The sequence below is a fragment of the Chrysochloris asiatica genome, unplaced genomic scaffold (genome assembly GCF_000296735.1).
Source record: "Chrysochloris asiatica unplaced genomic scaffold, ChrAsi1.0 scaffold00047, whole genome shotgun sequence".
In the NCBI taxonomy this organism is placed as follows: Eukaryota; Metazoa; Chordata; class Mammalia; order Afrosoricida; family Chrysochloridae; genus Chrysochloris; species Chrysochloris asiatica.
Window position 1 is genome coordinate 12037675 of NW_006408565.1, and position 13616 is coordinate 12051290.

General features: G+C 47.5%; 1 protein-coding gene across 1 annotated transcript in view; it reads right to left on the minus strand.

The window, feature by feature from the left end:
- The window catches only part of MAN1C1 (mannosidase, alpha, class 1C, member 1), a 207165-nt gene that overhangs the window by 119246 nt on the left and 74303 nt on the right, over positions 1-13616 (minus strand). The window contains exon 2 of the mRNA XM_006862276.1: positions 1645-1741. Within this exon, the coding sequence (XP_006862338.1) occupies positions 1645-1741 (97 nt within the window). The remainder of the gene's footprint in view (positions 1-1644; positions 1742-13616) is intronic.

The following is a 13616-nucleotide window of genomic DNA, read 5'->3' on the forward strand; positions in this document are numbered from 1 at the left end:
GTCACACTTTCTTCCTAGTCTGTCTTTGTCTGGAAGCTCATCTGAAACCTGTCCACCATGGGTGACCCTGCTGGTATTTAAAATACCGATGGCATAGCTTTCAGAATCATAGCAACTCACAAGCCACCACAGTACGACAAACTGACAGACGAGTGGTGGAGAACACGCTATTAACCCCTGCTGTATTCTTTTTAAGGAGTCATAGTGGCACCATGGGTTAAGCATTGGGCTGCCAACCACAGGTGGGCAGTTTAAACCCACCAGGTGCTCCGCAGGAGAAAGATGAAGCTGTCTGCTCCTGTCAAGATTTACAATCTTGGAACCCTAAGGAGTAGTTGTGCTCTGTCTTATAGAATCACTACAAGCACTGGATTAGGTCAGTTTGAACCATGAGGTCATCAGTTCAAACTTACCAGCCACGCCTCAGACACCTACGCAGGGTGAGCGGACCGTAACAACAACAACCTGAGTTAAAATAACCTGAAGGCAGTGAGTTTGGTTTGATTTTGATTTACTCTTTTGGGCACTTCCTTTTTCTTCCTACATATCTATGATGATCCAGGTAAAGAAAACAACAATAGACCAAATCTATATGTACTCCCCAAGAGGAGAGGTATTCGGAACAGCCAGAAAAAGCTGCGAACTTGGCTGGTTGAAGGGAAGAAGGTGGGTCCTGGGCCACCTTTCTCATAACACAAATAACTTGTGACAGGGCCATATAGGTGGAGGCCATTCCTAGTAAATTTCATTTCAAGACTTTCTTGGGAATTTCCATCTCAGACTTGGCTCTTTGGTTCCAGACTTCAGGAACTTTTGTCTCTGAGGAGTGAGGAATACAGGTAACGCATTTCCCACCTCCAGCCCCAGCTAGCTCCTGTCTCCCAGGGAGGAAGGAAGCCAGGCTATCTCTAGCATCTTCTCAAGTGAAAAGCCTGCAGAGAGGAGAGTTGGCAACCCACTGGTGTCAAATCTGAAATTGGAGATCAAGCCCACACGCTGGCACCTTGCAGTCTCTGCCTGAAAGGTTTTCAAGACTCCTTCTGAGTTAGAAGGGCCCAGTGGTGGAGAAGAAGGACAGGCAACCTGTGAGTGAGGCTCCAAATAAAACGCTCCAAGCTGTGAAGCAGCAGCACTGTACTGCTGTCCCGAATGAACGCCCAACAGCTCTATCTGTCCACGTTGTCAGCATGGGAATCTCAAAACTCATGCCTCAAGACTCACAAGGCAGCACATGCATCCAGCCCCATTGTATACAGGTACAGTTTCTTTATGAAAACACCAGGTTCATTTTACAACCACGCTCAGGAGGCCTGGATTAAAATTCAGCCCAGTCCTTTTACACCCTCCCGAGCTCCAAACCTTCTCTCTGGAAATAAATCTCTGTCCCTCACAGTCCCTAGGCACATTTTCAGGTTTCTTTGCTCTATGGAATAAACAAGTCAATGTGAAGGAATCTGTAAGCATCTGAGTTTCCTCCCAATCCAGGATGGCTCAGAAGCCTGGATAGCCCATGAGAAACCCTAAGACCTGGGAGCCCCCAGGTCTGGAGAAATAGAGACCCAACCTAGGAGTCAAAGAGCTAAAAGGAAAGTTCTGCTCGGCCACCAAGGAGATGGACCATGGCTCTCCCTGGTATCAACTCACCGAACATGCTTCCTTCATAGCCATCCTTCGTTAGTGGACGGAGCTCGTTTTTCCCCATTGCATAACGCTTGTAGCTTTGCCAGGCAAACTGCATCATCTGTAAGAAAAGGCAGAACACAGGGAACTTCAGTGTGACAATCCCCCACAATGTGACCTGGTCACCTGGCTATGCCCTCTGCAATTGGGTTTTAAACCACATGTAAGAGAGAACCTTCATGTTTCAAACTGAGGAAGCCAATGGAGTTTATTCACAGCTGCCACGGGGGTCCTTCTCCTTGGACCACGCCATGTGCCCAAAGTCCACCCCTGGGTTTCCCAGGGAAGCCACAAAACGCACAAAATGAAACAAATTCAATTCTACCCATCCTTCAATGACGAAATGAAAGCCGTCTGTGTGAGGAAGCCTCTTTGTTGTGCTCTGGCCTAAAGTAATCCTCTGAAGTGAAGGGAACACATGACCTCACTTAATCTAACAGAGCTACCTAGTGAGCAGGGTATTGTTAACTGTTTTACAGATAAGGAAACAGGCCGAAGACCTGAAATAACTTGCTTCAGGCCAGTTAGTGAGGAGGCTGGAAACGGAGTCCAGGCCTTCTGGCTCTGAAGTCTTGGAACTGTCCTCAAAACCTGTTCCTATCCCCAAGAGTCACTGCATGATTCCATTTGAAGTCCCCCAACATTTGTCTTGACCTGCCCTGGCCAATAGGTTCCCTAGTACCTTATGTTTCCCTGGCTGTGGATCGTAAGCTCCAGGAGGTCAGGAACTACTACATTTGTCTTGCCTCAGTTTACCCCATGGCACGCAGCACAGTGTTTGGTCCAGTAGGGATCCATGTCACCCAGTGTGTGTGTGTGAGTTCTTACATAGAGGTAGCCAGGTCTGAGCCCCTCAGGAGCACCAGGAACGCAGGCTAACAGGGATGCAGGACGGTGCTTTGCCTCCACCCCCACGCTCTGTTTTGTCTTAATGATGTGACCAGGGACACTTGGACTCTAAGGCAATCTCTGTCCCTCTACCACTAACTTTATAACCTTGGCAAGTGATGAAATGTCTGAGCCCCAACTGCCCCATTTGTGAGGTGGGGAGAATGGGAATTGCTTTGCCACGATGCAAGGATTAAAAGAAAAAAAAAGTCCCTGGAAGGAGCCCAGTTTTCAGCCTGCACAGCAGGTGCTCAACAAATGCTAGTTCTCTTCCCGCTTCAGTCTGCAAAACTCCCATCTGGTCTCCCTCGCCTCATCCACCTATCCCTCCATCTATCCATTCAGATGCTTTCACAAACTGCCGTGTGCATCAGAATCACCTGGAGGACTTGTTAAAGATGGTTGGGTCCCACTCTAGTTTCTGATACAGCAGGTCTGTGATGGGGACCAAGACTTTGCCTTTTTAGTAAGTTTTCATGTGCTACTACTGGTGGGCCACATGTGAGAACCAGGGATCTATCACCTCATCTGCAGAAAAGGGTCTGCACCCTCTTGCTCTTCTCCTACCTCCTGGCCTGCCTCGGCCTCAGTCCCCTTCTCTACGATGGCTCCACCTGCATTCTCCATCTGCTGCTGTTCCCACTGCCAAGGCTTCTAAACAGCCTTTTCCAAGCACATCGGGATGGTAACTACAGCTGTGCTGGGCACTGTTACCTGAGTGCCTGGACTGCCTGGGAGGACAACCGGCAAGTCTATGACCTGGACTCTGCACGGAATGGCAGGACGATCTAGTACACCTCGTCATTTTCATGTGATGAAACTCTGAGATGGAGTGGTCTGGGTGGCACAACCAGCCAGGTTGGAATCAGGGTCTCTCTACTCCTACTCCAGCAGGGCCCGCTCCCATGCCTGGTAGGGCATGTGACTCCTCATGTGACACACATGCAAATGTCATGGTAACGCATGCCAAGCACTTGGCACAGGCTTTGAGTCCTGGTTCCATTCCTCTGTTATTTTCTACTTATCTTGAATTGGCAATAACAGGAAATAATTGCTGGGTATGAGTGCTTAAGGGAGACTGGCCTTCTCCCTTTGTCTCTCGTCTCCGGGGGTTTCCTCCATTGAATCTGTGAGTTGTGGGGAGGTGACTGGGTGGGAGAGGAGGAGGAAGCGGGGTGGGGGGAGAGGAGGGGGGATTCTGTCAGAGTGGGTCTGCACCCTATCCTCAAAACTCCTCCTGCCTAATAGAGTAGTGGGCGTGCAGGTGTAATTAAGAGAATCGTAGATATCTGCATGTTCTCAGAGGCGCTGTCACTGCAGGGACGTGGAGATGTTTGGAGTCTGGCCCGTTCTCACAGTCATCCACATCAACAGAGGGGAACGAAGGTGCAAATAATCCCCACCTCACTTGGAACTGGATTCAGAAGGCAAGTAGAGCTGCCTCTCAATCCCACACATGTGCACATGTCCACAAAGACTCTTGAATGCACATGGGGCACGGGGAGTCAGTGAAGACACTAGAGGAGCAGGGGACCAGGAGAGAGCCCCTGGCAGGCAGTCCTCAGTTCTCTCCCTAGCACCCCCTAAGGTGGGACAAATGGTTTGCACGTGGCTGGTAATGGAAAGACTAGCAGTTCAAACCCATCCAGTGGCAAGTCAGAACAGCAATGGTTATGTCTGGTGTTCTGCTTTCCATAAAGATTACAGCGTAAGAAACCTTATTAGACAGTTCACTGTAACACACAACCCCACCAGGATTCCTGTCCTGTGCCTGGGCTGCATCTGTTGTGAGGGCACTGCTGTGGTCACCACCAGGACACCAACCACACTCCCACCCACCACCCTGCTGCATATAGTCCCATATTGGTCTGTAGTCAAATGTTTGTACTTGTAACTATTTGATCAAGCCTCCTAGCCTCTGCTCTCGTTTGGGGACTACAACATAGTAGGTGTTCACTCAGTATCTGTGGAATGAATGCAAGAACAAATAGGAGAATTGGTTCTGATCTTTAATAGCTTACCATGAGGCAGGGAGACCTGAGACCATGCTAACAGGAGAGGAAGGCCTGCTGAACAAGGGAGGTGCTCCAAAGAGGACAAGCATGAATCTCAAGTTAGCCTCCATGGAGACCTAAGTGTCCCGATGGCACACATGAAGGGGAGGGCTCACAGAAAGGCGACTATTTATACAAACTGGAAGTTGTGATACAGGCCTTGGACGACCCCTGACTTCACATTTAGGCAGCTCTCAGACCTCAAAAGTCCTCTAGGTCACCTCCTTCCCAAAGGAGAATTGTCACAGCAAGCTCCACAATCAAGGATTCAACAGTCTCTCCTCTAACACCTCCTGTGACAGGATGCTCACCACTTCAGCCATTCCAACTGGGGACTTTCACCAAGTTCTTCCTCACTTAATCAAAATCTAGTTTCCCTTATGGGCCATAGGGAAGACAGCTCATCCTGTGTCTACAGACTTTCAGGCATGGGAGCCAACTCTCAAGTCTCCTTTGGCTGCTTCTTCCCCAGCTGAAGAGCCAGCTCTTTGGCACTTTCTCTGTGGTGGAGTTCTGAATGCCCTGCACTCATACACGGTGCCCCTCTGAAACTCCAAAGACCAGGATCTTTGCTTCCCAGGGTGCCTTGACACTTTGTTGTCCATCTGCCATGGTGGGCTACCCTTCCAGTCATGAGCAGAGACCAAAGTGTCAACACTCCCTGGATACATCTGGAACCGGTTCAGGAGGCCTGGACTTACCATTTGTCATGCATCTCAGGGGACTGTGCTTACCCTTCCATGCAAGTGGGGCCTTCCTAGCACCAGGTCCTACCGTTCAACAAGTTACGTGTCTGCTGGCTTTGTATAGCTGTACTCTATGGGAGCATCATCTGTGGTCCCCTCCCAGGTTCTTGAGAGAAATACTAAGGAGCCAGGCTGAGGAAAGAGTCTGGGAAAGAGCACCAGGGGCTTGTCTCCTGGGTCTAGCACTGCTCTCAAATGTCACTCCTCAGCAGACAAGGAAGCTACCACACAATCAGTACAACCCCTGCGTTTCCATTTTTGTCCACAGCAATATTGTGAAAGACAGGGCAAAAATACAAAAACACTCTACCCTAGTACAACGAAAATGGTCCATTTTTCTTTTTAAGGAAAATAAAGGGTTAGACTGGCATGATTTGTTCACAGAAAGCCCATTTTGGCTCCTATGATCATCATTTGTTGCACAAAATGCTTGTAACTCACTAACTAAAAACATACTTGTCCCACTAGGAAGATTGTAATAAAAAAGACATGTTACATTGGTGAGGATGTGGAGAAATATGGAACCCTCACACACTGCTAGTGGGAAGGTAAAAGGGCGTCACCACTTTAAAAACAATTTGGACAGAAAAATGAAATAAGTTCAACATGGAATTACCAAACTCAACTTGAGGGAAAACTCTTCAAAAGCAGTAAGATGATGAATGAAAAGGAAAAGACTAAGGACACATTCTAGACGGAAGGAGATAAAAGAGATACGGCCACAAAAACGCAACATGAATCATGGACTGGACTGGATCCAGAGACGAAATTACTATGTTGTTGTTGAATGCCATGAAGTTGGTTCCAACTCAGAGCAACTCTGTATAGGGTTCCGAAGAGCAGCTAGTGAGTTTGAACCACTGACCTTATGGTTCAAAGCAATTTTGCAGTCCAGCACATTAACCCACAGTGCCACATCAGGACTCCAAAATAACTATGTTGTTGTTGTTATGTGCCGTGGAGTCGGTTCCTACTCATAGCGACCCTGTAAGGGTTTCCAAGGCTGTAAATCTTTACGGGAGCAGAAAGCCTCATCTTTCTCCTGCGGAACAGCTGGTAGTTTCAAACTGCTGACCTTGTGGTTCACAGCCCGATTTGTAACCACTACACTACCAGAGCTATAGCAACAATAAATATTATTTTTGTTGTAGAGAACACTGGAAACAACTGGCAAAATTTGAGTAGTATAGAGGCATCAGATAATAGAACTGTACCAATGTTAATGTCCTGATTTTGATGGTTTTACTGTGTAATGTTGGAACATTTGGAAATACACAATGAAGTATTTAAGGGGAAGAAGGCTCATATTTACATTTTACTCTCAAATGGTTCAGAAAATAGTAATTGTGTGTATATTCGTAGAGAGAGGAGAGAGAGAAGGGCAGTACAGACAGAGACGGACAAAGAACAAACAGTAAAGCTTTAACATCTGAAGAATCTGGGTAAAGGTAAATGCGAAATCTTTGGTCAATTTTTGCAATTTTTCTGCAAGTCTGAAAATTTTCAACAAACAAACCCATTAGGGAGTTTTGTGGGAGGCTGTTGATGTCATTTTCACCCATCTATACATTCAAGGGGATTCCTGGTGTGGTACTGTGGGTTAATGTGCCAGACTGCAAAACCATTTGAACTGCAAGGTGGTTCAAGCTCACTAGCTGCTCCTCGGAAACCCTATACAGGGTTGCTATGGGTCAGGATCGACTCGACGGCACTTAACAACAACAATACTTCAAGAAAGGAGCTCTGGTAACATAGTGGTTAAAAGTTGGGCTGCTAACCTCAAGGTCAGCAGTTAGAAACTACCAGCTGTTCTATGGGAGAAAGATGAGACTTTCTGCTCCCATAAAGATTTACAGCCTTGGAAACCCTGTACAGGGTCGCTATGAGTCAGAACTGACTCCATGGCACACTACCACCGCCACCACTGTACATTCAAGGAAGTCCTGGTGTGGCACTATAGGATAAGTACTGGCCTGCTAACCACAAGGTCAGAGGTTCAAATCCACCAGTCACTCCTTAGAAATCTCAGACAGTGTCGCTATAAGTGGTAACCGACTTAATGGCACTTAGCAGCAACAATACCCGTAAATCAGTGAGTGGGAACCAACGTGACAGCACTGAACACCACAATCCGGAAGTCAACAGGGGATTCAGAGAGCACTTAGGTGGTTGGCAATCATGTGGAGCTGACTGGGTTAGGATTTGATGGAAGAGAGGAAGGTCCTTACAGCTGGGAATCAGAGAGAAGACCATCCAGCAAATGAAACAACATAAAGAGAAACACAGAGCCAGAATCCCCAGCTCAAACAGGACTTTAGGGCCAAAGCCAGCCTCTGTCCCAGCAGACACATCTTACAGGAAGGATGTGAGATCCAGGGAAGGGAAGTGATTTGCCACGGCCAGGGAGTTAATAGCACAGGTATGATCCGGTCTCTGAGAACACAGGGCGGCACGCAGAAGCAGCTGCCAGGGGCAGACTCAAGGGATCAAGAGACAGGAGAGCTAAATACCAAGAGAAATCCTACTCTGCTCCTCCCACTGGGCTCTAGAAATACACAGCAGGCATGTGTGTGTGTGTGTCCATGCTAGAGACAGAGCGTGGCTCTGGATGTCTCTGGAAGCCCCTCCCTCCTGGTTGTCTATGATTTACAGATACACAGAACTCCAAACAACAGACCACAAAATCCGGTAAAAACATTTTTAAAAAGCTGTGATAATGAAGTAACACAGGCAGAACAACCAGAGTCGGCTCCTAAGACATCTTGCCAGTTCTTCACTAAATAAAAGGTGCTCACCAAATCTTCACACACAATCTTCACATGTAAAATATCTGCTGGTTCGAAGCCAGGGTCCAATTACCCAAAAGACAAGGCAAGCTTGGGCTGACTGCAATTTACTTACTAATCTGTAGTGAACAACACCACATTTTTCACCATATCAAAGATTCTGCTGCTAGATATAGATTCACCCTAACTCCAGCTCCACAGCAACTGCCTTCAAAACTAGCGCCTTTTTCCAAATCCCTGACAGGGATGGAGTACTCAGCAAGCAAGGTAAGCATAGGCTTACTGGTGCTTACTTGTTAACTTGCTTACATATTTACTAACACAGTAAGTAAATAAGCACCTTACCTTGCTTGTTGGGCAATCTGTTCCAATTCAAGGTAGATTTGTTATAATTTCAAAATTCTCTAACGATTGCCAAGCTCATGAATTCTCGGAAAGTAGACTGGATTTTCATGGTGTCACCTAGGTTCAGACCTTCCTCCCCGACCCCCAATCTGAGGAGGGGCCCAGATAAAATGGAACCAAGAGAGAAAGGATGCATTCACCGAGGGGAGGAAATGGGAGAGTGGAAAACCAATAGAAAGTTTGCATCAGGAAGTCTTTGAGGGCAAGTGGGGAGGGAGGGTAGGAACAGGGAGAGAGCTCACAGACAGGACCAGATCCGGCAGTGACCTAGGACCTTCTTAGAGCTTCCAAGAAGGGAAATGGATTTTCCAGTCATTAAGGACAAGTGTTCACACCATGAGATGAAGCCTTATTGGCATCTCCCAGCAGGAACACTGGTGGGGGGAGCGACATTTGCAAGAGCTGATCTGGAAAGGATTTGGTCTCTAATGATCCCAGGATCTAATGACCTCACAGATAGGGAGATTAGACCCATGGGCTGCTTTTTCCCTTCGCCTTCAGCCCTGCCCTGGGAAACTGCTGAAAACCATCCACATTAGATTTCTTCATCTACCCTGATCTCTCAGTGCAACACAAAATGACCTGTGACTCCACAGAATCCCTGGTTTGCACTTCAGAAGTTGGATGCTCGTGGGATTTGGCTGGGCTAGGAGTCTGCTTGAGCTACTGAAAGGCAAATGTAGGGAAGCAAAAGTGTTACATGTTTTTCTATCTATCTGAGGTCCAAGGTCCAAACAGCTTTCCCCACACTCTGCCCAGGGATTGGGATTTGAGATGTCTCAGTAACCTCAGCCCCTTTGCAGCTGCTCTAAGGCACCAGAGCCAAGCGTGTGAGCCCTGGAGGCAGACAGGCCACTGTGCTTGGGAGGACCAGCCACACCATAGGCTCCACCCAGACCCAGGGACTCAGAATCTGAGGTTCAACAAGGTCACCAGGTGATTTCAATGCACTTTAAAGCCTGCCTTGAGCAAGTAACATCACCTCTTTGAGTCTCAAGTTTCCTCACCTGTAAGAGGATGATGATACAATGGCTGGAACCTAATTTGTGCTCATTGAAAGGCAGCCAGAGGATGGTTGTTATCCTGTTCATTTACCCACTAAGTATCTCTCCATTCACCTCGCTCTCCCCACCACCACAAGTACCTCCCCAACTGAGCACTCTCATCCCTCCCTGGACTCCTTCAGCAGCCTCCTACCAGGCAGAGAGGAGTCCTCTCTGGCCTCATTCCAAATTGCTTTCCACACTGCTGCCAACAAAGTGTGATCTATTTAAAATGCAAATTTATTCATATCGCTCCCCAACCCCAATACAGACACACACTCAAACACTTCAATTAGGTAAGGTATAAAGATCAAATTTCTTGACATGATCTCTCAAGCCCTGCCGAATTCCAAGCCTTAGCCACACTCAGTTCTGCACACAACCAGGGCTCCTCCTGCCACAGGGCTTTTGCACAAAATATCCTCATCCTCCAGCCAGATTATATGAAGAAGATCATGGTGTCAGGATTGGAGGTAGACTCATTAACAACCTGCGATATGCAGATGATACAATCTTGCTGAAAGCGAAGAGGATTTAAAATGTAGATCAAAGACTACAGCTTTTGATATGGGTTGCACATCAATGTAAAGAAAACAAAAATCTTCACCACTGGACCAATAAATAACATCATGAAAAATGGAGAAAAGATTGATGTTGTCAAAGACTACATTTTGCTTGGCCCTACCACCAACAGTCAAGAAATCAATCGGCGAACTAGTTAGGTAAAACTGCACAAGACCTATTTAAAGTTTTCAAGAGCAAAGATGTCAGATTGAGGACAAATTTGCGCCTGACCCAAGCCATGGTATTTTCAATAGGCTCACATGCATGTGAAAGTTGGACAGTGAATAAGGAAGACCGCAGAAGAATTGATGCCTTTGGGTTATGGTGTTGAAGGAGAACAAACAAATCTGTGTTAGAAGAAGTGCAATTAGAATGTTCCTTGGAAGCCAGGATGACAAGGCTTCGTGCCTCATACTTCGGACATATGGTCAGGAAGGACCAGTCCCTGGCGAAGGACATCATGCTTGGGAAAATAGCAGGTCAGCATAAAAGAGGAAGACCCTCTATGTGATGCCTGCAGCAATGGGCTCAAACACAGCAACAACTGTGAGGAGGGTGGAGGGCAGGCAGTGTTTTGTTCTGTTGTCCACAGGGTTGCTATGAGTCAGAACTGACTTGGCAGTACCTAACAACAATGTTCTCCATGAGTCCCTGGTGCTTTACACATGCATGGACTCATTTCATCTGCACACTAATCTTGGTGTTGTTAAGCACCATGGAGTGGGTTCCATCCAACTCATAGCAACCCAGTATCCAAGGCTTGAAATCTTCATGGGAACAGAAAGCCTTATCTTTCTTCCATAGAGTGGCTCGTGGGCTCGAACTGCAGACCTTGTAGTTTGCAGTCCAGGACTTACTGTATGAAGCCACAGTGCTCCCACACTAATCTTACTAGCTTCCATTCTCAGATATGGAAACTGAGGCACTTGCCCATAATAGGTAGACCTGGGATTTGAACTAGGCAGTCTGTGCGTTGGCTACCTTGCTCCCCTGCCTCTCAGCAAGTGATGGCAGAACCCACCTTGACTGAATATGGTAAGGATTCTGATAATATAAGGAGCTCAGCTCAGTGCCTGGAACACAGACACTTGAGTTTACTATTAGTCCCCTTCACTCCACACCTCACATCAACTCCCCAGTATGCTGACTACACTCTACATATACCTCCCATCCACCCCCATCCCCAGTGGCTCCCTGCAAGATCACCACCACCTCTCATCTGAACCTTGGCAATGAGCTCCCAGTTGGTCTCCCCACTCCCTCTCTTGCCTCACCTTAACCCCATCCTTTCAAAACCCACTGGATGCCATCCCTCTGTGGGAGGCCCTCTAAGCACCTCCTATCACACTGGACCTGGAAGACTTGCTTCTCGAACCCCTCCCCACACTCCAGTCACAGAAACCTTTGAACATCACCTCAAATTCACCTGCCCTGCTCCCACACGTGGTAGTCAGAATAATAGCTTATCAGTGATGGTGTCCTAATCTCTGGAATCTGTGAACACGTTAGGTTACATAGCAATGAAGATTGCTCATCAGCTGATCTTGAGACGAGGAGATTGTCCTGAGTTATCTGAATGGGTCCAACGCAACAACAAGAGTGCTTGTAAGTGACAGAGAGCGGCAGGGGAGTAGGTATCATGTGAGACTCACTGGCCATGCTGGTTTTGAAGTTAAAAAGGGGCCATGAGCCAAAGAATGTCGGTAGCTCCTGTTGTTAGGTTAGTTCCGCCGCACATCGACCTCATGCACAACAGAAGGAAACTGGAAAAGGCAAGAAAACAGATTCTCCCCTAGAACCTCCAGAAAGAAACAACCCTGCAAATCCATTTTAGACATCTGACTTCCAGAACTGAAACAATAAACCTGTGTTGTTTGAAATCACTAAATCTATGGATCCTGGTGTGGTGCTGTAGGATCAGCACTGGACTACTAACCACAAGGTCAGCGGTTCAAACCCACCAGCCACACCTCAGAAACCCTACATGGGGTTGCTATGGGTCAGAACCAGCTCAACAACAACAGCAACAAGTCTATACTAATTTGTTACAACAGCAACAGGAAACTAGTACACCAGCTCAGGCCTTTATACTTGCCAATGAACAAACCGACCCCCCAGTCTCTAACGTGCTCTCCATTCCACCACCATCCATTTATGCCTGAGGAGTTCTGATAGTCCTGAGACTGGGCACCAGCATTCGGGACTTACACCTCTGCAGGGTAATGATGTATTTCATGGCTGTTTCTCCTGTCCCCTGTGAGCATCAAGACCTATTCACCTCCACCTCCACAACCCACAGCCCAGAGTCTGGGCAACCAGAGGAACTCAGAGCAGCTGTAGTAACAATGTGTCACAATGGTGACATCTACTATCCAATCACTATGTGCTGAACCCTTCACAAGCACAAGCTCTGCATTTATTATCCCCATTTTACAGATGAAGCTAGTGAGTAATTGAGTCCAGAGGGTTAAATGGAGTTCCTGGTGTGGTGCTGTACGATAAACACTGGATTGCTAATCACAAGGTCAGCAGTTCAACCCCACCAGCCGCTCCTAGGAAACCCTATACAGGGTCGCTATGAGTCAACACCGACTTCACAGCCACAACAGCAACAAGAGGGCTCAATAACTTGTTGAAAGACATAAGACAAAGTGTGGCAGCACTAGAAAAGGGATGTAGGAAGAGAGCTGGGAATCAGCACTCTTAACAACACACTAACTGCTTCCCACCCACCAACCCTCAGAGTCCAAGGTAAGAGTTGCCATCTGCTTTTCCCAGAATCCATCCCTGGCTACACAACTGGCAAGTGGCAGAGCCAGTGTTTGAAGCTTAGGTCCCACTGATTCAAAAGGCTTTGTCCCTTTCCATCTCACTAGGCTGCTTGCTGTCTAATGAATGAGTGAACAAAAGCATCGACCCAGCATCGCTGGACAGCACATGGCGCACAGAGAATCAAAGAGGGACTGGATGACGGGCTCTTCCTGAGGCCTGCTTCTCTTTGAAAATGGGAAATGTCCAAATTCCCGCTGCCCGACGGTGGTCTGCTAGAAGGAATGAAGGAATGGATGGCCAGCTTTAAAGTACCCAGCCATGCCTGGAGCCTCTGGACCGTAAAGAGGCAGAACAAGTTCTTCTGCTCAGATGTGAAGAAAACAAAGGAAGAAAGAATGGAAAGTAGAAGAAGGGAGGGAAGGAGGGAAGGAGGGAAGGAGGAAGGGAAGAAAAAAGTACAAAGAGACTTAAGGTGAAATCAGGAAACTAACAAAAAGCTGGGAGAGCTGGGCTTCCCAGGGAGGAAATGCTATTTAAAATCTGAAACGCTAGCCTTGATACTCACTTTCTAAAGACTGCCTTGTGGCTTCTCTGCATCAGCAAGGGGCCTCAGTGACCTGCCTCAGGACCTCTTAGGTCACAGGGACAAGCAGGCTCCAGGAGGGCAGGACTCTGGTT